This window comes from Mustela erminea, chromosome 18 (genome assembly GCF_009829155.1).
Source record: "Mustela erminea isolate mMusErm1 chromosome 18, mMusErm1.Pri, whole genome shotgun sequence".
Taxonomy (NCBI): Eukaryota; Metazoa; Chordata; class Mammalia; order Carnivora; family Mustelidae; genus Mustela; species Mustela erminea.
In genome coordinates, this window is record NC_045631.1 from 47,238,113 (window position 1) to 47,261,541 (window position 23,429).

At 44.6% G+C, this 23,429-nt stretch overlaps 1 protein-coding gene and 1 long non-coding RNA gene across 13 annotated transcripts; one reads left to right on the forward strand and one right to left on the reverse strand.

Moving 5' to 3' along the window:
- The first annotated feature begins 3,403 nt into the window (after positions 1 to 3,403).
- Positions 3,404 to 14,822, forward strand: LOC116578279 (intercellular adhesion molecule 5). 10 transcript variants are annotated; one of them, XM_032322385.1, is made up of 9 exons: positions 3,404 to 3,651; positions 6,591 to 6,675; positions 8,248 to 8,323; positions 9,639 to 9,905; positions 10,789 to 11,109; positions 11,362 to 11,640; positions 12,149 to 12,418; positions 13,091 to 13,333; positions 13,534 to 14,822. In XM_032322385.1, the coding sequence occupies exons 3-9, from the start codon at positions 8,269 to 8,271 to the stop codon at positions 13,740 to 13,742; spliced, it is 1,644 nt and encodes a 547-aa protein (XP_032178276.1). In that variant the 5' UTR covers positions 3,404 to 3,651; positions 6,591 to 6,675; positions 8,248 to 8,268; the 3' UTR covers positions 13,743 to 14,822. The 10 variants fall into 10 exon arrangements, with proteins under 10 accessions (XP_032178276.1, XP_032178279.1, XP_032178281.1 ...); XM_032322388.1 differs by having other exon boundaries at positions 3,404 to 3,568; XM_032322390.1 differs by having other exon boundaries at positions 3,404 to 3,536.
- LOC116578280 lies at positions 13,328 to 22,666 on the reverse strand. Of its 3 annotated transcripts, none has more exons than XR_004280798.1 (3): positions 22,581 to 22,666; positions 22,374 to 22,505; positions 13,328 to 13,403 (listed from the first exon to the last, which is right to left on the reverse strand). It is a non-coding gene; the product is annotated as an uncharacterized LOC116578280 (long non-coding RNA). The 3 variants fall into 3 exon arrangements; XR_004280799.1 differs by lacking the exon at positions 13,328 to 13,403 and adding an exon at positions 17,275 to 17,564; XR_004280797.1 differs by lacking the exon at positions 13,328 to 13,403 and adding an exon at positions 21,769 to 22,250.
- Between the last annotated feature and the right edge of the window lie 763 nt (positions 22,667 to 23,429).

Genomic DNA, 23,429 nt, shown 5'->3' on the forward strand with positions numbered 1-23,429 from the left:
TTTTGGATCTATCCTACCTGCCATAGGTCAGGTCGTCAACATCTCTTCCTTCCATAATCCACCCCAACTAGTTTCTCCGCTAATAAGCCACCCTCCCCCTATCCTTCCTGGCATTTTTATCCCAAGACAGTAAATATGATCCCATCTCTCCATTTTCATGTATTTGTGTGCCCCCCATTATGCTCAGCAGTGGGCTTTAAACCCACTGTGGTCCTTTCGGTTTCTCAGAGCTGTCGTGATGACCTGAGAGTGAGAAGGGAGGGCAGCATGGAGAGATCTCTCCCACCCTACCCTGCATCTCATCCCTACTTCAACAAGGAATTCTGGTTTTATTGTTTTATTTATATGGTGACCTTGCAAGGTTCTTTGGTGGAAAGGTTTCCATAGCTCTAAAATGCTGAAAAGGCAAGGGCTTGCACAAGAGTAAACTTTTCCGCATGGCATAATTGCCTCTTACTCTGTCTTCCTTCTACCCCTCTAGCTTTATTTTCCACCAACATCCCAACTGAATTCGCCCTTCCCTGAACACACCAAGCTATTACATGCTGTGATTCTTCTGCCTATGACATCACTAGAATGTAAGATCCTCCAAGGCTGGAGCTTTATTTGTTGCTGTGTCCCCACTATCTAGAATAATAGTCCTGGCACAAATTAAGTACTCAATTCATATTGATTAAAAGAGTAAGTGTTCCTCCATAGTTCTCTTGTAAGCAAGTGTCTGTTTATTCTTCAAGGCCAACTCAAATGCCACCGCCTCTGGAATTTTCCATGACTATCTATCCCCACGTTCCAAGTGCCATCATCAATTTGTTTTCTGTTTTCCATAATCCTCAGTCTAAATTTGTTTAAGAGTCATCATCATACTGTGCTGTGGCTTTTGTTTAGGACTCTGTCTCTAGTCACACACCCCTCCAGTGTGAATTCTAGGGGGACAAGGACAGAGCAGAAACAATGCTTGTTCAGGAAATAGCTCTGATAAAAAGTTACCTCCGCTTCCCCACCAAGAACTGTTCCAAGTCAGTCCTGATTAGGACTCACCCTGAGGGCAGAAGGTTAAAACCAGCTTAGCTATAACAGTTAACTTTGGCACCCAAATCTTTTTCAAGCTTTATGCTCTTGCTTTCTTAAACTTCATTGATGTGTGACCTTTCACCTGGATTCTTGAATTTTTCTTTGTTTACTCCTTAGCCCAGATCTTATCCTCACCTTGACTGTGATGGGCTGGCCAAGGTTGATTCACTTAATACTAACTCCTGATTTTAATCCTTAGTTTTATGTTCTTCTAATTCTGGTGAAGACTGTACTGACCCTAACCAACCATGGAGCGTCTATAAAAAGTGTGTCTATGGGCTAGGCATTGACAGCCCCAGGAATTTAAAAACAAACAAACAAACAAAGGAGAAAAGTCTTAAAGGATCAGTGAAGCAGCAGATTTGGGGAGCCCAGAAACAAAGTAAAGTAGTTAAAAGGGAAATGCCACTTCAGAAGAGGACATCCCTCTAGCTGTGCCCCTGCTTTTGACAGATTTAAACCGATTGCTTCTATAACCCATTCCCCCAGCCAAAGCAATTATCCACTTGAAGGAATGATTTATCTACTTCCCTAGGAAAGTACCATTCACACAAAGAAATGGGTCAAAGGCAGCAAGCCCACTTGCCAAAATTCAATTCACTATGGACCAATTTATAAAAGTACCATAATTTTTAAGAACCATTTTTATACGATACACCTTATTAGATGGGACTATATTACAGCCTTAAAATATTAAAATTTAAGATTTTAATTGAAGAAATGAAAGTTAAGGTTGACAATGCCCCTGAAGAATTAGCGAAAGGACAATAAAAATATAAGCATACAACAAAATAGAATACGATATTCAAAAGGACCTTATAAAAATAAGCAGCTGAAAAAAAAATCCTGCTAGTGCAGAGACTGTGGTTTCTAGCAAGGGATGAATAGAATGTTGATTTGGTAGCACTCTGCAGAAATATTTACCATGAATGAACAAAACCCATTCAAAGCCATAAAAGAGAAATGAGGATAGCTTGAAGGGGTGACTATGATAGGTCTTACAAACTAGCCTCGAATAAACCCTGACAGTTTTGGGGGGGGGGGTAGTCAGGAAAGGTTTTCCTGTGATTGCAGAAAACAGACTACCATTTATTGAACACCTACTTCGTGTCAAAAATCATGGTAGGCATTTTCATATCCATAAACCAAATGTCATTCCTTTTGACAGAAGAGGAACTAGAGGTTATATAAATTTTCCCATAGTCCCAAAGCCAATAAGACACAGAAGTGGAATTCATTGACAGGTTTGTCTGCCCCCAAAGCCTGTATTCCTCGTGACATCCTCCCTCAATTTTCAGTATGGAAGGAGGCAAGGCATTGGTACAACTAGGGTACACGAAAGGCAGCCGCCCTTCTTGGACAAGAAGCCGCTCCTAATCTCAACGGAATCAGCCTTCCTCCATAAAATGAAGTTAGTAGTAGCGCCTCCCTCAAAGGAATTACAGCAAATGAGACAGGGAGTGCGCGTCGTAATTGGCCCCTGCAAAACAAAATCCCAAATCCACAAAGTTCATTGCACTAAGGAACTCAGTCCGTGGCTCACAGTCGGACAAGCCTGACGGAGAGCGACACCAGAGAGCGACACCGCAGGATGCCCCCGAGAATGGCCCAATTCAGACGCCGGCCAGTGTTCTTGAGAAATGAGCCTCGGAAGACGTCTGGCACGAGAAGTGGAGGAAAAGGGTCTCGGGGGAGAGATGCAACACAGGATTTACTCACCCCGATTTCGATGGCTTATTGATAGCTCCTCGGCGGGGAGTGGGGGGTGAGGGGGAATGCTCATTCACTCAAGAGTGTTATTTGTTATGTGGAGAAACGGGAGGGGCGCGGCACAAAAAGATCTTCTTGGGTATTGGCAAAAAGAACCCATTTCCCAGGTCACCCACGAAGAGCCCGCTAGATTTTCGAGCCACTGAGGCGCCGAGACGCGAAGCCAAAGAAGCTGAGTGGCAGGCGGCGGGAACGCGGCTGCTCGCAGCGCTTTCCCGCGCGCGGTGCATCACGTGTTCAGGCTGTACCACATGACGAACAGGCCCAGGGGTGCACAACGCTTTGTTTTCCTTATAGTGCCATTACATGCTACAACAATCCCTCCTCCTTCGTTTTCACTTTGTTTCACTGAGTAGCTATTGTTTTGGGTCAAAAATGCGCTCTCTTACCAAGCAAGATACAGCCTTCTCTACCCGTATCTTCCCCGCAACCCCCTCCTGTGGTTTTAGCTTCCTGGCCCGCCCCACTTGTCTCGGCCAACCCTTGCTAAGCTGCTCCGCAGACGTCACGAGTTTCTGGGCAGATCAGGAAATCCTCCCGCCAGGCGCTCCGTCGCGCGCCCCCTCCTGGCCGTGCCTCCCAAACGGTCTGAGCGCGTGGCGGGTTTCTGAGGCCCGTGCAGGCGACGCAGCGGAGCAGGCGAGGCGGTCGAGCCCCCCTCGAGGAGTGACCCGAGCAGCGAGGAGCGGCCCTCAGTGAGGATTTACGTCTAGCTTTGTGTGCTTCGGTTCGTGCCTGTGTCTCCTCCCGGCTTTTCCGTCAAGTGTGCGGGGGTCTGACCTCGCGTGGCGGGCTTCGCTTCCTCACACGGTTAGCGGGCCTGAAACCCCGGAGGAGCACTGGCTCAGGGTTTTTTATTCCGCGTGTCTTTCATGTTTTAAATATCGTCTTCCTTTAAAGGCCTTCCGGGCCTGTCGGGCCAAGCGTGTGAGAGCCACACTGTGTGCACACGTGACACGAGGCTCGGTCCGAGCAGGAGCGGGCCTCGCGCCGTGTCCAGCGCTGGGCTCAGCAACCCCCTCCAGTATTTGCAACTGCTGTAGCCGCTTCGTCCTTCCGTCCGTCCGTGCTGGAGGTGCCCTGGCCTCCCTTGCTGGGGGGCTGGCGAACATCCGGGTGGGGGAGGTAGATGAGCAGACCTGAGAAGGGAGTGAGAGTGGCAGAGGGGGGGTGGGGAGGGCGGCCTGGGCACTGAAGATGGGAGGCAGGCAGGGTGGTGGTGCTCGGCCCCCCTCGCGAAGGTCTCGTGAACGGGCGGGAGGGGGTATCCCCAGAGCAGGAAGCCAATTCCGGGGAATTCGAGAGAAAAGACAGCACAGGGGAGGGTGGGGCTCAAGTCTGTACCAGATACTGCAAGAAATGCTGGAAGAGCCCCAGACTTGGACTGGAAGTCCAGGTCGGCTACAGAGCAATCCCAGCGGTAGATCAGGGTTTGTGGCCCTCCCCTCAACTGCCTGCGCTCTCCCTGCAACCCTTTAGTGGCTGGATTATAGGTCTAGGATTTCAGACACGTTAATCCCTGAATTTGGGGCTATCATCTACAGAGCAAGTAAGCCGAAGGAATTTTAAAAATATTTAAATATCACTACCCCTTAGGAATGCTTTCTTTGTTCTTAAGTGAGTGAATATAAAAAGGCACGTTTCAGTACCTGATAACATGCCATGTGAAAATAAGGATGAAATTGTAGAGCTGTGGGGATACCGCAAGAACACTTGAAACAACACAAAACAAAGTTATGGTCCGTGTCGGAGTAATAAAACAAAAAGAATCGCGCCCCTCCCCCCCGCCATTTTCTTCTATCTATATGGCTATGCTAGTAGCAACCACAAGAGTGAAACCAGCTAGCCTGGCTCGTAATCATCAAAGGATTAGTCTTTTTTATCTAAGGCTCTAGGAGCAGAATATAACCCATGAGATTCATTCACAGCAAGACTGGGCTTGCAGAGAAAGGTAACATCAGCAAGGGAAGGAGAGATGACTGAAATAGAAGGAGCTCTTGGATTAACCTCTATGCAGAATTGTTTGGGGCACTGTGACCCCATCAAAGCATAGATAATCTAGATTCACTGAACAGAGAAAAACAGTGAGATAGTTAGCATTGCCCTGTTGTCAGGATGCCTCGGTTTGAATCCTGGTTTTACTTTTTTTTTTTTTAATTTTTCATTTACTAGACACAGAGAGGTCACAGGTAGACAGAGAGGGGGAAGCAGGCTCCCCACTGAGCAGAGAGCCCAGTGTGGGGCTTGATCCCAGGACCCTGAGACCATGACCTGAGCCCAACCCACTGAGCCACCCAGGTGCCCTCTTAATTAGTTGCCTGACTTGGTGTAACTTACTTTACCTTTCTTAGCTTCCATCTCTTCGTCTATAAAATTGACAATAATCATAGGACTGCTATGAGATAACTAAAGTAAACCACTCAGTATCGTGCCTGGCACATAGTCTGTGGTTACTAAATATTAAATGGTATAGCCAACATGTGATTGAGAAAGAGTCATTGAAGTGAGATATAGATCAGTAGTGAGTTGCCTACCTTGGAGTGGGTGTTAGGAAGAGAACATTTTACCTCAAGAAATTAAAGAGTTGATAGGAATTGTACAGTTTCAAGTTAATGTGACTGGTATTTCTTTTTAATTATATAGTTTTTTTTTTTAAGATTTTATTTATTTGACAGAGATCACAAGTAGGCAGAGAGGCAGGCAGAGAGAGAGAGGAGGAAGCAGGCTCCCCACCAAGCAGAGAGCCGGATGTGGGGCTCGATCCCAGGATGCTGAGATCATGATCCGAGCCAAAGGCAGAGAGGCTTTAAGCCACTGAGCCACCCTGGTGCCCCTAAATTATATAGTTGAGTGAATGTTATACGTCTCCTTCAAACAGTGGAAATGCCGTTTTCTTCTGCCCTTCCCATGCCACTTTCAAAATACTAGATGTGAATAATTGATATTTTCTAAATATGTGAAAAAATATTTAGAATATTTTTATTGATCTGTAAGATACACTTTAAGTAAAACCAGTATGTGTACTATGTAAAACACAAACCTCTAGCCTCTATTTCCAACCAGACTGAGACCCCCTAAGCATCTTATATGTATAGAAATTTTGCAGCCACCACTGCCTTCAGGCCCTCTCACATCTCTTAAATGGTACCTCACTTTATGGATTACTGGTTCGGATTACTTGGATTACTGCTGTAGTCCAGCAGATCTCCCGGCCATCAATCTTCTCTTCATCTTTCCTTTTTCCACACCCTGCCAGTGTTGTCATCTTGAAATATAAAGCCGATCATCTCACTCCCATGCTTTAAAAGTTCTGTAAATTCCTTCCTGCCTACTCAACTGTAAACCTACTTCTTTAACTTTATCCCCCATTTCTTACCCTCTACCCATATCGAACTTGACTTTTCTCAGGCAAGTCTGTCCTGACCTCTTCACTTTATCACTTCATTCCTTAGTAAACTTCCAGTCATAATAGAAAACCCAGTTCAAAGTAGGTGTCTCTGAGAAACCTCAACTCCTTCAGGGAGAAGTAATGGTTTCCTCCTCAGTGCTTCTTGGTCAATTTGTTTATTACTGGCAGCATCAGCAACAGTGACACAATGAGCATCATCACTACCTTACTGAAATCTTAGCAGGAATGGGGCTAAACACTTGGCTTAAATCAAGTCATTTAATTCTCATTTTACTCCCCCCCTCTGAATTTTTATAACACTTGACATTATGTTATTTTCATTTGTATTTGTTTTTCTTAGCAAATTCCAGGAATTCCTGTTGTTGTTGGATAAATCTTGGTAACTTCAGCACCTTCCTAAAAGCCTGGAATACTGTAGATGCTCAGTAAGTGTCTGCTGAAGTCATGTATGAACATAAGCAATTCCACTCAGGGCTTTTATACTTTTTCAAAAAGAGCTGTCATTTACTGAAAACTCTTAGAACTTCGGTCTGGGGTAACGTTTGAGTATCTTCAGTAATAGAAGATCCTCCTTGGAAAGAGACTCAGAGCTAAATCTGGTGAATAAGGTGTCTGAGTCATCATTTTTGCTCAAAGAGTAATAAAATAGTTTAAGAAGGGGTGCCTGGGTGGCTCAGTGGGTTAAAGCCTCTGCCTTCGGCTCAGGTCATGATCCCAGGGTCCTGGGATCGAGCCCCACATCGGGCTCTCTGCTCAGCAGGGGAGCCTGCTTCCTCCTCTCTCTCTCTGACTGCCTCTCTGCCTAATTGTGATCTCTGTCTGTCAAATAAACAAATAAAATATTTTTTTAAAAATAGTTTAAGAAAAAGACTGATATATCTTTTGTAGCTTAAAAGCCAGTTCTAAATCACTTCTAAAAAGTTTTTAATAATGGTGTCATTATTGGAATAAATATATTGTTTCCCAAAGTATTTGAAGAGTAACAATCACTTGGGATTATAAATTTTGATATGCCTATTATCTTATCCATGTATAAAAAAGACCCCCCCAAGAAAACAGCCTATTTCAGACCAGCATACAAGTAAAGGTACACCTGTGTAAAACCCAATGCATGAAAACTCCAATACAGAATTAGAGGGTAATTGTTCATTTAATGGAATACCTGTAACATGCTAGTCACTGTGCTAGGTGCTAAACATGCAAGATAAATATAGTCTCTTGTCCTCAGGGAATTTCCAGCATTGTAATAGTTTCATCATTAAAAATAATTCACTAGAGTGAATTACATTTTAATATACATAGCTTCAGAAATCATGTTTGGCATAAAGTGAGGTACAATGTGTAGTAAGTAAGGGATTGTGAAGTGGGACAGGGTTAGGAATGTTTCTTAGAAAAAATTAGCTTGAATGGGGTTTTGAAAGAAGAAAAACTTGGTATGGATTGGTGGAGAAAAGAGAAGTGGACACTTTACACTTAGCCAAAGTCATAATCCAATGGTTGCTTGGTGAACGTGGAGGCAGATCAGAAAGAGGTTATCGTGAGGGATATTTCATAGAGGTCATGAGGAGAGAGCTGTGTTGAAACATTTCTCCCTTACATCAGAGAATGGGATTCTAGGGACCCTGTTTTCTAGATTCAGGGTTACTTTCCACTGGGCAGTGCTAGATATACATTGGCTGATCTCAACTCTCCAAACTTCATTTTTTTATTTTCATACTAACAGCCTTCTGTTGACTCAAATAGATGGAGGCAAATACATGAACAGATAAATGCAATACAAACTTATACAGGAGTCTCACTAAACCTAATGTCCTCTGTTATTTTCCTACGTCCTTTTAGTAAACCCACACCACTGTTAATCTTGCTACAATTTCTCCAGACTATGCAAGGTTTTAGGAAAGGGGCTGACCTTTAACAATATCAAAGAAACGATTTTCTGTATCCTTTTTCTTTCCTTTGGTCACTTTCTCCAGCATTGTTTTCTCCTTTCTCTCCAGCTTTTGGCCCTTCTCACAAGGATGGAAATGCTACTATTTCGTGTCTGGGCCCTGCTGGCTTTGATCCCTTTCCCAGGTGAGGCTATTTGGGACATTTCTTTAGTTCAGTATGTGCCAGACTGCAGGTGGCTGACCAGTAAGAAAGAGGCTCAGAAGTACTGAGTGGGGCGAAAATTGAGTATTCACTTGTCCAAACCCTAGGGAGAGGTTCATATTTTGGGATGATTAGGACACAGAATCTATAGTTGGTTCTTTGCCTTATAATTGGGGAACCCTAATTGAGGGACAGGATAGTAGACCACCAGAGAGAACTCTCCTTTAAATATGCCTTTTCTCCTTGGTTCCCTGCTGCCCCAGGGCTGTCCTGTTTTCCTGCTCTTGAGAATATTTTTACTTCATTGTTGCCACCTTTTGTGTCATGGAAAGCTACAATAGGATCTTGATAGGAAAGGGCCCATAGCTCATTTGTGAGAAGTGAGTTCTCTGGATGGCAAGAAAGGAACTGGAGCTTTAGTGGGTAATACTGCTACATGAGTTGTGTATTTGTCGAAGGGACTGGTATTTGGGAGATGAAGCAGATGGTGGACATGGAGTAGCTAAAGGGGACCTGTGGGGAAACATTCAGGAGACTCCCTTTCACCTGTGTCAGGCATCTAACATTTACCTGATGTCTCTCTCATTGCACCTGAGATTTCCCTAGCCGACTAAACTCTTAAGCGTCTAAAAATATCTGTTGCCTTAGTACCAAAGCAAAGAGGAATAGTCTCATTTGGAGGAGAGGTGAAAAGTTCCATGGGAAATGAGTGACCCTAGGAGTCATATTTAGGCTAGTGGTTCCCCTGATTTGGCGTGCATATGGGTCATCAGGAATGCTTGTTCTGTTCACTTGTGTTATTTCCAGGTCCCACTTTCACAAGTTCTTAATCATTCAGTCAGAGGCAGAGCTAGAATCTGCAGTGTTACAAGCACCCCAGGTGATTCTGGCAAAGGCAGTCTTTAGACTGTAATTTCAAAGAGACACTGCTTTGAGGTATAAGTAACAAAGCTCTTTTCTCCAGCACCTCTTAACCCCTTGAGAGCCCTCAGCAGCCAATCCTGGAGCTTCCAAATGAGAATGGTTTCCTGGGCATGAATTTTAAGAACGCCATAGTTTTCAAGGGGACACTAATGGAGAAATCAAGATCCCTAGAAAGATGATGAGTGGAGGGAATGAATGGTGGTGGAATCATGGTTCTAACTTGTTCATTAAGGGTCTTTTTCTTGTCTAATTTGTAACTTTTTCTTCAGGGTATGTTTCCTATTTCTAACCATCAAATAGAATTGGCTTTGTATTTTATTTGGCTCATGTGGTCCTCACCAAAGTCTTTGGGATATGTGGTTGATCATTTCAGGGGCGGCTGAAGAGATATTTGAGGTTTCTGTTTGGCCAGATCAGGCCCTGGTAAAGCTTGGACAGTCCCTAATGGTCAACTGCAGCACTACCTGTCCAGACCCCGGGCCCAGTGGAATTGAGACTTTCCTAAAGAAAACCCAGGTGGACAAAGGACCTCAGTGGAAGGAGTTTCTTCTGGAAGACGTCACAGAAAATTCTGTTCTGCAGTGCTTCTTCTCTTGTGCAGGGATCCAAAAGGACACAAGCCTTGGCATCACTGTGTATCGTGAGTAGGGCTGAGGAGGAAGGGAAGAGTGGGGGAACAGGACTATGTCTTACTTAGGGAAAAATTAGATACTTCTTTTAGGGGAGAGAATTAGGGACCTTAATAGAGATTTCTGTCATACTGTAGGAATTCTAGGGCCAATTACTTCTATTTACCTTTGCTGTAGGATTTTAAATTTGGAGCAGACTGTAGAGGGCATCCAGACATTGTGCTTGAGCATATGTTCAAGCACAGGAGGCATAAGCTAGCAATGCTAGCTTATACATGATTTAAAAAGTATGCAATTAGTGCTAAATTATTTGACGCAACTATTTAGAATAAATAGGGATTGGAGAAAGGAGGGTCTTTGTGGGCTGGGGTAGTTGGAGAAGTCTCCATGGAAAAGGAGACTCTTGAGCTTCCCTCCTGCAGAATAATAAGGATTGGAAGTGTTGGGGATGGCTGGGGAAGGTCTTACAGGTGAGCAGATAGCGCTGGCAAAGATAGGGCCATGTGAGGAAGTGTGACCTCGGTGGGGTAAAAGTGCAGTAAGCCAGGGTATAGTTTTTATGTGATGCTAAGATGCTCCTCAGAAGCTGCTCATGCCTCTGAAGCACCTCTGTTAAGAGATAAACATTCTCCAGCATGGCAACTACAGTCAACACAAAGGACTTCCCTCTCAACAGTCATTTCTTGGCTATGACTTTAACCATGTTTGATGGCCAGAAAAAGAGTCAGAAGACTGACTTGTTTCATGTAGGGCGGAGTTGGCAGAAAGCTGACACTGTTGATCATATGGTTTAAGGGTAACCATCACATTGTATCACAGGCAGCCGTTCTGTATCATTTCTTTCTGGAAAGGTGAATAGCCTTCTCTCATCCAGCCCACCCTTTTGTCTTACAGAGCCACCAGAGCAGGTGATTCTGGAGCTGCAGCCTTCATGGGTAGCCATGGGTGAAGCCTTGACAGTGAAGTGCCATGTGCCCAGGGTGGTGCCCCTGGAGAACCTCAGCCTTACCCTTCTCCAGGGTAACCAGGAACTGCATAGAAAGAACTTTTTGAGCTTGGCTGTGGCCTCCCAAAGAGCTGAGGTCACCATCAATGTCAAAGCCCAAAGGGAAGATGACAGGTGTAATTTCTCATGCCGTGCAGAACTGGACTTGAGTTCACATGGTGGAGGACTCTTTCACAGTAGTTCAGACATCAAGGTACTTCGGATCTTTGGTGAGTCAACAGGTGTGGAAGGATCCTGAGGCTCATTTTCCTTGTCTTACCTTGGCCTTTGGGACTAAGTTCCCACAAAATTTGAGATGGGGTTGTGAAGGTAATTGCGCTCTACCTCTATGTGGGTCTTAAACTTACCCTGCGGACAGAGTGCTTTTAGCCGCACTCCCTTCCTACTTTGCGGGGCCCCACATAGCACATGATTTATCATGGCTTTTCTCCTTTCTTTCCTTTTTTTTCATTTCTTGGCAGAATTCTCTCAGAGCCCCCAAATCTGGGTCTCCCCACTTTTGGAGATTGGGATGGCAGAGACTGTAAGCTGTGAGTTGTCTAGGGTGTTCCCAGCCAGAGAGGTCATGTTCCACATGTTCCTGGGAGACCAGGAGCTGAGCCCCTTTGTCTCCTGGAAAGGAGACACAGCATGGGCCAATGCCACCGTTCGGGCCATGGAGACTGGTGATCAGGAGCTGTCTTGCCTTGTATCTCTGGGTCCAATGGAACAGAAAACAAGAGAGCCAGTGCACGTCTATAGTAAGTGACCTGCCTCTTCCATTCCTCACAGGGGTTCTCTGCCACTGAAATCTTCCACAGTAAAGTCTTGGTGATTCAACAGCAAATATCCCTACTAACCTTTCCTAGGTACACTCTCAAGTGAGTTTTCTCTGATGCACGCATTGAGACAGTAGTTCTATTCAGCCTTCACCCTGTTTCCTTAGGCCAGCCTACTTACAGAGTGATTGTGGGTCCTTCAGCTTGTTTCTAGAACAACTTTCTGAGGTAAAGAGGAAAAATCTGTAAGATGAAAAGCCATCTTACCATCCTTGTCACAGAGGCATAGCCAAATGTATGCACACTGCGTCTGTTTTAAGAAGAGCTTTCAAATTCCCAAATCTCATTGCTCCTGCCATTCAGCACAGAGGCAGGAGGGTGTCTAAAGTCTCCCATCTTGTCTGCCTAGATACCATTCCTTTAGCAGCAACAGTCCGGGAGTGGCCGTGAGTTTTGAGAAATACGTTTGATTCTCTTTTCCTTTTTATAGGCTTCCCTCCACCAATCCTGGAGATAGAAGAATTATACCCATTGGCAGGGAGAGACATTAATGTGACCTGTACGGGGCATGTATTAACATCACCCAGCCCTACTCTACGGCTGAAGGGAGCCCCAGACGCCCCTGCCCCTGGGGAGACTGCCTGGCTTTTACTTACCACCAGGGAGGAAGATAATGGCCGAAATTTCTCCTGTGAGGCCTCTTTGGAGGTTCAGGGTCAACGGCTGATCAAAACCACTGCGATGCAGCTCCATGTCTTATGTGAGTAGAAGCCTGATCTTTCTGGTCAAAACGAGAATTATTATTAGTATCTCATTTCCAGAGGTCTTGGCCAGCAACTTCATTATTAGAGTTGCTACATTTTACCCATTAAAAAAAATTGAAGGAGGAAATGAAATTAAAGCTCCCCAAGCTTACCTTAGCCCCAGGAAAGGGAGCTGGGAGAAACATGAGGGGGAACTGGGAATGAAAAAGAGAATACAGGGTGATCAGGTGGCATTAGTTGATGGCTGATGGCTGAGGACACAGGAAGTGGGAGTTGGGAGTTTATGCTGAGGAGGGAAATTTCTACCTAAGAATCTGTATTTTGAAAAGTAGAAAGTCCCTCATCTCTGGGGTCACCCCTACACATCTCCTCACTCACTGAGAAGCAAAGATGGGAAGCAGGAGATCCACCATTGATAGGACAGCCCAGATCATTTAGTCTGAACCTATCAGAATGCCTTTGCTGCATGCATCTCAGATTCCTTGCCCCTAGGGAAGGGAAGATAAGACTGGCCTAAAACAGGGAACAGTGGTTCTTCCCTTGGGAAGGAACGCTGTCTGGTCAAATGGACATAGTATTTGGATTAGGGGGAAGGGGGAGCTGAGCATCCCAGTGGGGAAGGAATGTGGCACACGGAACTCAGGTCCCTGGGGGACTGTCTTTTCCAGACAAGCCTCGGTTAGAGGAATCTGATTGTCCTGGCAACCAGACATGGGTGAAAGGAACAGAGCAGATGCTTACGTGCGTCCCAAAGGGAAACCCAACTCCAACGTTGGTGTGTACCTGGAATGGAGTAATCTTCAACCTTGACGTTCCACAGAAGGCAACTCAGAACCATACGGGAACCTACTGCTGCACAGCCACTAACCAACTGGGCTCTGTCAGCAAAGACATTGCTGTCCTGGTTCAAGGTGACCGTGGATCTCCTGCTGCCAGGCCCAGGATGGAAATCCCCCAGGGGTTTGGGATTCTTATTCAAACCTGGAAAAAAGAAAAATTCTAGTGGGTGGAGAGAGGGTGAGACTGAGAAGTGGGTGTGGTAGGCTGGGGAAGGTAGGGGTTCTCTTTGCCCTGGAACCCTCCTGAACTCTTGTCTTCTGTACTTGGGCAGGACTGGACAAAGGAATCAGCTCCACCATCTTCATCATCATTATTGTCGCCCTTGGAGTGGGCGTGGTCACCATAGCACTGTATCTGAACTACAAGCCGTGCAAAATAGAGAGGCGGAAATTGCCCTATAGGCAGAAAGAGAAGAACAACGAGGAGGAAAGCCAGTTTGCTGTTCAGCGAGGAGAAAAGTGCAACGCACATAACTGTTAAATGGAAACAGCTCTTCGGTTGAAGGCAACCTCTACTGCTGGAATTTCCTAAGGGAGGAAAGAGGGAGGAGAAAGGAGACATTACTCTTTGTGTTCTGCAGTCCCACAAAACAGGTGTTTTGGATCCCCATGTTCCTTGTATCTCACCCATCCACGAGCTCAGCTCCTCTGAGGTCACTCTAGTCACTAGGAATTTCACTCTCAGTGTCCAGCTAAGGAGAGGGCCTCTTGCTCTTTACTGTGTGCTTAATCGGTCCACTCGCTCTTAGACTCAAAAAAAAGGTCTTGTCCTTTACTCCCAAACATCAGACTAAAGAGGTAGTCAGAAATATCTCAGAAATCCAACTCATTTCTCATGGTTTCCTTATGACTAAATGGGAACCAGTTTCTTAGTCCACAGACAGGACTTCAGAGGGAGTGAATACCAAAGAGATAAGAATCAGAAGCTTATTCCTGCCTCTACATTCCCCTGCTCCCTTATATTTTATATAAGGATTTTGAAGTGCTGGCTTCCAGAGCTGAATTTGATAACACCATTATGGGTCGTGGGTGGTTAGGCTTCAACTTGCTAACCATCTATTGTATGCCTTGGAGGAGTGTAAAAGTCATAAATTCCACTTTGGGTCAGACAAGCAGCTTATCTAACCCTATTCTGTCCCTGAAGTAGAAATTAGAGTTCTTCCATTAAACTGGCCTCATAGTTCATGGGCTCCAAACATCTCTGAATTCCTTCTCAAGATCCACTATAAAGTAACCATCTGTGAGTTCACATTTGACACATTATTTTTTTAATCTATACAGGCTCTTACGATAGAGTTCCAGTATTTATTCTCCCTTTCCATAAAGCAGTATATATTTTCATATGTCTGCAAACTACTTAAGCTTCAGAACAACTCCTCCTGTGGCAATGTTTACCATATGATCTTATGATTCAGCTTCCTTCTCTGTTCTTTGGAAAATACATGTTCACCGGTACAGAAGACATGCAGAATCATATACCCAAGTCTTTTCTTCCAAATCAGTCATGTATGGGTCACCGAAATGTTGTATACAGTAAAAAATAAAAGTGATTTTATGATATCTGAAAGTATTTCTCTTCTGTGTCATTTTGGAAAGCTCTTTTTAAGCCACATGGTTGCATTCTGAGTACAGTTTCTAAGAAAAGAATGTTAAGACCGTAGCACAAACAACTAGCCCAGGGCAGGTGGTGCTTTAGCTCAGGGCAACAGCCTGTTTGACCTACCCTTAAAACTAAAGTTGAGACCTCCAGACAGAGGTCTTCAGCCTTCCAAATTGTAGACACTACAAGAAAGAATACAGCATCAGGCATCACAGTGAAAAAAAAAAAAATCATTCTTTCCAGTCCTTACCTGATTCTGGGTTACGGGTTAAGTATAAAGATAATCCTTTGATTTCAACAAACACAAGGCAGTGGGGCTACAATGGTGAACAAAGCAGTGTCCCTGCCTTCTACAAGCTTCTAGTCAATGAGGGAAGCCAGAGCAAGTCAACAGGAAATCACAATTGCACCTTAACTCCCATAACCAGGAAAACACAGGTCCTTATGAAAATGCCTAACTTGGGATCAAGGGAGGCTTCCTGGGAGGAGATTGGGAATACCTTGTTTGACTTTCAAAACAGCACTACCCCCCGCAGCCATCAAATGACCTCAGCCTCAATTTTTCCAGTAAATACGGCAGCCATTCCTCTCATGATGTGAGAAAATTACTTTTCTGAATTCAGCACTCAGGGAAATAAGGAAGTAGGGCTACAAGAGTATAGAGCAACCTAATCCAGGAATCTCCTGCCATTTCAGTGTCTTGGGATCAGCTGTATCAGGTCTGTAGTTACCCCAAAGAGCAAACCCTACATCAAGGCCCCCATACCCAGAGGTACAGGGGAGGCACCAGGAAGTCTAGAGGCTCCTGCCTTTGCCTCTCATTGCCACTTGGTGTCACTGTTGACAGTCCTACACAGGCCCTAAAACCTCTTCCACTGCCCCGGATCTTTCAGGGAGGACGATTCTCTTCCTGGGGCTTGGTCTAGCTAGGGTGATTCCTTGCATGAATTTCCAGAGTTACAGACCTCACTACTTTAGATTAGCCGTCTAGCAAGGTGCTTCAGATTTCAGTAGGTCCCTCCCTGGGTAGACTTGGAACATCTGTCCCCTTCCTTTCCTTCCCCAGGAATCCACACCACCAGGGGGCAGGCAGCCCCTCCTAGCCAGTTCTTAAAAGTACAAAGGATCTCATTCCATCTCTTTTCTGGAATAATAGAGCTGGTCTCTGCCCATTCTTCTGAGGGTGGCTGCCTTGCCTTCAGGGTACCCCACCCCAAAAAGGTCTGCATATGCCTTTCCTGAACAACCATCTCACACTTAACTGTAGCTACTCTGATTATCTTCAGGCAAAGAGAGCTACCTTTAATACTCCAAAAATGTATTCTCTTAAGAAAGTCAAGGTGTGGGTGCCTGGATGGCTCAGTTCGTTGGTTGCCTGCCTTCGGCTCAGGTCATGATCCCAGGATCAAGTCCCCCCACTGGGCTCCCAGCTCCCCAGGGAGTCTGTTTCTCCCTCTGACCTTCTCTCTCATGCTCTTTCTCAGTCCTCTCTCAAATAAATAAATAAAATCTTTTAAAAAAAAGTCAAGGTGACTTTCTGGTGTCTTTCTTTTTAAAAGATTTTTATTTGACAGACTAGCTAGAGAAGGAACACAAGCAGGGGGAGCGGGAGAGCGAGAACCAGGCCTCCCGCTGAGCAGGGAGCCGGATGTAGGGCTGGATCCCAGGACCCTGGGATCATGACCAGAGCCAAAGGCAGACACTTAACTGAGCCAATCAGGTGCCCCTGGTATCTTTCTGCATAGGCCTGAAAGAAAACAAGTTAATTCTTTGATAGAACCTTCTTACTATAGGGATACTACTAGTAGTTACCTATCATTTTAGGATTAGAGCTGGAAAGAAATGACATAGTACTTATAAAACACACTAGCATGATATACATGTGTACACAATATCGGTTCTCATTACACTAATAATGCTGGTAGTGATCATACCCATAATCATCTTGAACTGAAAACAAAAGTCAGAAAAACATGGCAGCAGCCATAGAAGGCCACCAAAAGCCACATACACCACGGACACCTCTTTTCTCTTTTCCAGTGAGTTTTTCTTCCTTTTCCATTCCTTTCCCTCTTTCTTTCTCTACTTTTCCCCCTTTTTTTTGTTCCCTATGATGTAGGACTACTAGTAGGAAGACCAGTCGTACCAGTCTGCATTGAGCTGAGGTGTTCTGAGACGCTTAAATCAGTAGTCTTATGCAGATCAGGAGGAGTTGATGACCGAAATACTTTTATCACTTTAAGTATTTTTCATGTTTGCTGGGGCTTCCAGAATTAAAGCTGAGATGCTAAGTGGCATGTTTATTTGACCCAGAAGACCAGGTCCGGTCATTCTGAGGAGTTGTGAAGAAAGGGGAAAGGGTCAGTTCTGATCTCAAATCTGTATAAAGGATCAAAGCAACATACATGTTTCAGCAATGCTGATGTGTTAACCTTAAAAACAAAACTGACAGTTATGTTACCAGCAAAAAGGGGTTTATTAGAGAATACCAGAGATCTGTAATCCAGGAAAAGCAAACTGTAGCAAAACCCTACGGAAATCTGTAGAACAGAGGTGTGACTTGGAAGTATGGTAGCTTCTCATTGGCTGAGTTGTGAGTGTCTCTCATTGGCTGGGCTGTTGCTGGGGGAGGAGGAAAGCCTTTCTTCCTCCTAAGTAATTGGCAAAGCAATATCCAGGTGCATGGTCTGTCTCCTCTTGGGTCTGCAATTGCCAAGCGGTAGGGTGTGAGAGCTCCCCCTGCTGGTCTCCCAATTCCTTTCTAAACAAGATTTCCTTTGATTAGTTTTCACATTTCCCTTTTATGATCAAGATCTTTCTTTGAAAGCATCACTGGTCAAGAGTCAGATTCTCCACATTTCGTGATTTTGTCCCTCGGTACCACGAAGGACCCTTCCTAGCTGTCATGTTCTAAGTTGGTAGGAAAGTGCCTAGCAGCTGGAAACCACTCAAGCCACTTTTGGGTAACAAGGAATGTTAGGAGGGCTAACTCTCAGGTATTTCCCCTCTGTAGTCCATATGTGTCAACACTGTAAGCACTGGAGATCATCTCCAAGGGCCAGCCAGCCTCACCTTATTGTGTACATCGTTTTTAAAAGTCTGATAGGCAACAAAATAAAAAAACTCAAAATAATGATACAAAACAGAAAAGGGAATTTAACAATTCCACATCATACAATGGTTCTAAACCAGGACTCTAGGTCTGAAAGTAGCAGAGAAATTTATTTGCATTCATTCAGAGTTAGGGAAGAAAGGTTCTCCCTGTGAAGGCAAAGTCTCCACTTAAAGCAATCGTGAAAGGGGAATTGTGGCTCCTACAAGAGCACATGGAGAGAATCAGCCCCGTGCAGTGGGGAAGATACAGTGCAGGTATAAACATGAAGCAACAGTGCACTTTTTGCAAAAGAGCAAACTTTGAAAGCTGTTTAAGAACGGTCCTGTTGGGGTGCCTGGGTGGCTCAGTGGGTTAAAGCCTCTGCCTTTAGAGCTCAGGTCACGATCCCAGGGTCCTGGGATTGAGCCCCACATCAGGCTCTCTGCTCAGCAGGGAGCCTGCTTCCTTCTCTCTCTCTGCCTGCCTCTCTGCCTACTTGTGATCTCTGTCAAATAAATAAATAAATCTTAAAAAAAAAAAAGGGGTACTGTTATCTCAAAAGAACTATTTGAACCAAATGTGTTATTGATAATAGTCTCTAAGGTTGCAGAGAGCCTGAAGTTCAGAGACTATGAATCTGGATAAGAGTCTAAATTCAGTTAACAATTCAGATAAAAGAAGCCTTTTGTGAATTCCGAACCTTCTAATACTTCAGAAAAAGCAAGTGTAAGATTCATTTGTCCTGGAATCATCATGAGGCTGTTTCTAAAAGCCCATAATCAAAAAAAGGTTTCCCCCTTTTGCACAGGCTTAGGAAATGCAGACAAGGGAATTATCCTTCCACGAAAAAGAACAATGGTGAGAAAAATGTTTACAGGCCCTCTCTGATGTCTTGGAAAAGGGGTCTCATGAGATGTCATCTGCTTCAATTCTGGGCAGTCTTACTTTCAGGTCACCAGAGGGCAAACGGGTCCAGTCAGGGTTTGGGCTTTCTTTAGGAGGGTCATGTGAATTCGAGAATCCATTCTCTGGAGTTTGGTGGCATAAGAGTTGATTAGAAGTTCTTGATAAAGTCCTTTCCAGTGATGTTGAAGAAAGTCTTTTTGGAGGGGTCTTTTCCAAGAGATGAAATCTCTAGGTTTCAGGGCATGAGGCTTAAGGTCGCCATCTCCCAGGAGTGTACCATGAAAAGACGGCTGTACCAAAGCATGGTTATGTTAACCAAGCAGTTAGGCCTCTGCAATCCTGAAGTGTATCTTCTTTTGTCTACTGGGGGTCAGAGGAGGCATGGGTCGAGTGCATCAGACATCCCGTGACAACCTCAAAGGGTCAGAGTCTGAGTTCCGGAGAGGGTAGATCTGAGATTTAGGTGTAATGGCAGTGGTTTTGGTCAGCGTATTTGAAGGATTTCTTCAAATTTTGCCAATTGAGTTTTAATAGTGCCATTAGTCTATTCAACCAAGGATTGGAGGATCAAGGATGGTATGAACAATGAAAAGCGTTCTGAAACCAGCCAATAGCACAGATTTTATTTAATTAATTAATTTATTTATTTGACAGAGATCACAAGTAGGCAGAGAGGCAGGCAGAGAGAGAGAAGGGAGGAAACAGGCTCCCTGCAGAGCAGACAGCCTGATGTGGTACTCAATCCCAGGACCCTGAGATCATGACCTGAACCTAAGGCAGAGGCTTAACCCACTGAGCCACCCAGGCGCCCGATAATTTTTTTCTAATGGAATTTTAGCCACAGAACATTGGCCTGTCTGCAAGAGAAAGCATGGCACTAGTGAGAAACATACAAACCATGACTTAAACATATCCACGAGACAGGGAAGCTGCAGGAAATCCATTTGTACACACAGGTTTCCCTGAATTATACTTTAGACAGATGGGACAAGGGAGGTAGGTACTTTTTGTGACCTTGTTAATATTTCCCCACCAATATTCCATGAATGCTATTACTTCTAGAAGACCAATGTTTAATGCAAGTACAGCGCTAAGGAGTAGGAAATTTAGAACTTCTGGTAGGGCTGGATTGTTATTTGGTCCAAACCTGAGGTTCCCCTTTTTAATGAGGCCACAATGACTAGATTTCCAATATTGTTTTTCCCTCTCTGGGGCCAACTGTTGGGTATCTCTGGTCAACTTTTCCAAGTTATCATCTGGGAGAACATCACTTTGGAACATGACAGAAGTTTAGCACTGCTGTTGGCAAAAAAATAAGTGAAGTGGTTTACTGTGGCATCCAGAAAGCTGATTCTTGAATGCCCAGGACCCTTAGTAATAGCCAGAGCAGCCAGCAAAGTATGGTATTTTAAAATTTTGGGACATAGAAACCATTTTAAATTTTATTTCCATCGGAGGTAGAGACACCTTCCTGTTTCCATAACATTCCAAAGTCATGAGCTACCCCCAAAGCATACCAACTATCAGTATAAATGCTAACGGTTTTATCCTCAAGCTAAGTTACAAGCTGGAGTAAGGCTGAATTATAAAGGTAAAGCTCCGGTCTCAATGACTTCAAAAGGAACTGCTATAGCAAACCCAGCACAAAATTTACCATCCTTTAAATAAGAACCATCAGGGGCACCTGGGTGGTGCAGTTGGTTAAGCATCCGACTCATGATTTCAGCTCAGGTCATGATCTTGACATCATGGGACTGAGCCCTACATCAGGCTCCACACTCAACGTGGAGTCTGCATGGTACTTTCTCTCTCTCTGCCCCTGCACCCCCCCTAGTACACTTGCCCTCACCTGTACTCTCTCTCTAAAATAAATAAATCTCTAAAAAAAGAAAAAGAAAAGAAAAGAAAGATGGGGCGCCTGGTTGGCTCAGTGGGTTAAAGCCTCTGCCTTCACCTCAGGTCACAATCCCAGAGTCCTGGGATCGGGCCCTGCATTGGGCTCTCTGCTCCGTGGGGAGCCTGCTTCCTCCTCTCTTTCTGCCTGCTTCTCTGCCTACTTGTGATCTCTGTCTGTCAAATAAATAAATAAATCTTTAAAAAGAAAGAAGGAAAGAAAGAAATATCAGTAAAGCATGAAAACCCTACATTGGTTAGAGGTGTTTCCTGTATATTTCCACGGGGGTGGGGGGAGGGGGTGTCAAAAGGTAATCTGTCAGTATCAAGCAGTTGTGAGGGGTTTTGTCTGGGTCTAAATGTAGTCCTTGTTTCAAGATTAGATGTCCTACATGTCCAACCTGAGTTTGAGCAAGTGGTTTTTTTTTTTTTTTTTTTTTTTTTTGCAGACCTTATGTCCCTTTAGGGCCAAAGGTTTTAACAGGTGGATGCTGTCTCCTGTGAAGAAATTTGAGAAAGGGAGAAGAGAAGTAAATCATATACAAATTGTAACAAAATCGAGTCTCGCAGAAAACTTTCTATCACCCAAATCAGCTTTTAAGGTTTGTGAAAAGTAAAAACGACTGTGTGTAACCCTGGGGGCTTACTGTCCAGGAGCATTTCCATTCTTCCCAAGTGAAAGCAAACAGAAAAGGGCTACCTTTATTTTTTTTTTTTTAAGATTTTATTTATTTATTTGACAGACAGAGATCACAAGCAGGTAGAGAGGCAGGCAGAGAGAGAGAGAGGGGAGGAAGCAGGATCCCTGCGGAGCAGAGAGCCTGATGCGGGGCTCGATCCCAGGACCCTGGGATCATGACCTGAGCCGAAGGCAGAGGCTTTAAGCCACTGAGCCACCCAGGCGCCCCAAGGGCTACCTTTATTAACGAAATGGTAAAAATGCACTGCATAGATCAATTACAGTGAAAAATTTGCCTTCAGAGGGAATGGATGTCAGTAGCATATGGGGCTTAGGAACAACAGGTGCCAAGCGGTAACAATGTTATTTATTGCTCAGAGGCCGAGGACAAACCCCCATCCTCAGCTACTGGGCTCTTTCACAGGTAAAACAGTGGTATCACAGGGACTAGTGCAGGGGATAATGAGGCTCCGAGCCTTGTTATCTCCTACTATATATAGCCTTGACGCCTTGAAGGGCTTCTTTATACAGTATTGATCCATCCTAAGAAGAGATTTTGAGAAATCCACTGAAATCCTGATGGGAGGTGCACTGTGCATTCTGCTAGTATTACCGGAAGGTGTTGCCCATAAAGAGGGCAGTAGCGAGGCCACGAGGGACAAATGATAATGGCCCCCAAACTCTGCTGTAGGGAGTCTGATCTCTGTCACACCAAAGGCCAACAGACTTCCAACAGGCACCGTTCCACCAGGAGCAGTCTGGTTCCAAACAGGAGTCAGACCGAAGGGCAGCCTAATCCGAAAGGAACGGTTCAGTTCTGGAAAAGAGTCAGACCGAAGGCCAAGTGAACACTCAGAAAAAATGCGATCTTAAAACAGATCCTGAATAAAGCCTGGAGAACTCAAAGAGAGCAGAGCTCAAAATCCAGGGGGAAACTTACCCTCCTCAGACTCCAAGGTCCCAGAGGGCGCAGTGAGCCCCGTTGGCTCTGCGGGTACCAGCACCACTTTGCTCCCTAGCTTCAAAATTGTTACAGTTTCTCTGGATCCCACTCACAAGCATTAATGTTAACCTTAAAAATAAAATGCCTGTTATTTTTACCAGCAAAAATGGGTTTATAGGGGAATAACAAAGAGTAACAATTTACTCAAAGCACACCACAGCAAACCCACACGGAAGACTGCAGGACAGAGGACTGCGTTTTTATAGAGGAAACCTGACGTTGGGAAGACTGCTGTAAACAGAAAATCCATTGGAGTAAAGTGAGAGTTGGAAGTATGGTGGCTTCTCATTGGCTGAATTGTGAGTGTCTCTCATTGGCTGGGTTGTTGCTGGGGGAGGAGGAAAGTCTTCCCTCTGGTTGCTTGATAGTAAAGTGGTATCTCTGCAACGTCCATCTCTCACTGCTGGATATGCAAATGCCAAGTGGTAGGACACGAGAACTCCCCCTGCTGGCCTCCCAACTCCGTTCTAAACTAGGTTTCTTTTTATTGATTTTCACAGAAGAAATTCAGGTTAGAGTAAATTTAAAAGAGTACATGGAGTCAGAAAAACATTATTCCGTGGGGGTAGGGAAGTTCCAGATTACTTGAGCTCTGGCTGTTGAACTGTTTCTTCGGGAAATCTCACTGATCTTACTTTTGGGAAGATTTTTCATTTGAAGTTTAAAACAAATTTTAAAGTTGTGGTAAAATATACATAACATAAAATTTATCATCTTAACCATTTTTTAAAAAATCATTTTATTTTTAAATAATCTCTACACCCAATATGGGGCTCAAACTCACAACCCCAAGATCTAGAGTCAGGTGCTCTACCAACTGAGCAAGACAGGTGTCCCCCATCCTAACCATTTTAAGTGTACAGTTCAGTAGTGTCAAGTACATTCACACCTCAATCAGTCTCCAGAAGTCCTCGTTTTGCAAAACTGGTACTCCACCTATTAAATAACAACTCATTCCCTCTTCCCCCAGCCCTGGTAACCAACCACTCTACT

Excerpts from the sequence above, each read along its gene's own strand:
- LOC116578279 (XM_032322385.1), top strand. The coding sequence starts at position 8,269 with ATGGAAATGCTACTATTTCGTGTCTGGGCCCTGCTGGCTTTGATCCCT. Across the intron at positions 9,906-10,788 it reads CCTTGGCATCACTGTGTATC|AGCCACCAGAGCAGGTGATT; the intron begins GTGAGTAGGGCT and ends TTTGTCTTACAG. Across the intron at positions 13,334-13,533 it reads CATTGCTGTCCTGGTTCAAG|GACTGGACAAAGGAATCAGC; the intron begins GTGACCGTGGAT and ends GTACTTGGGCAG.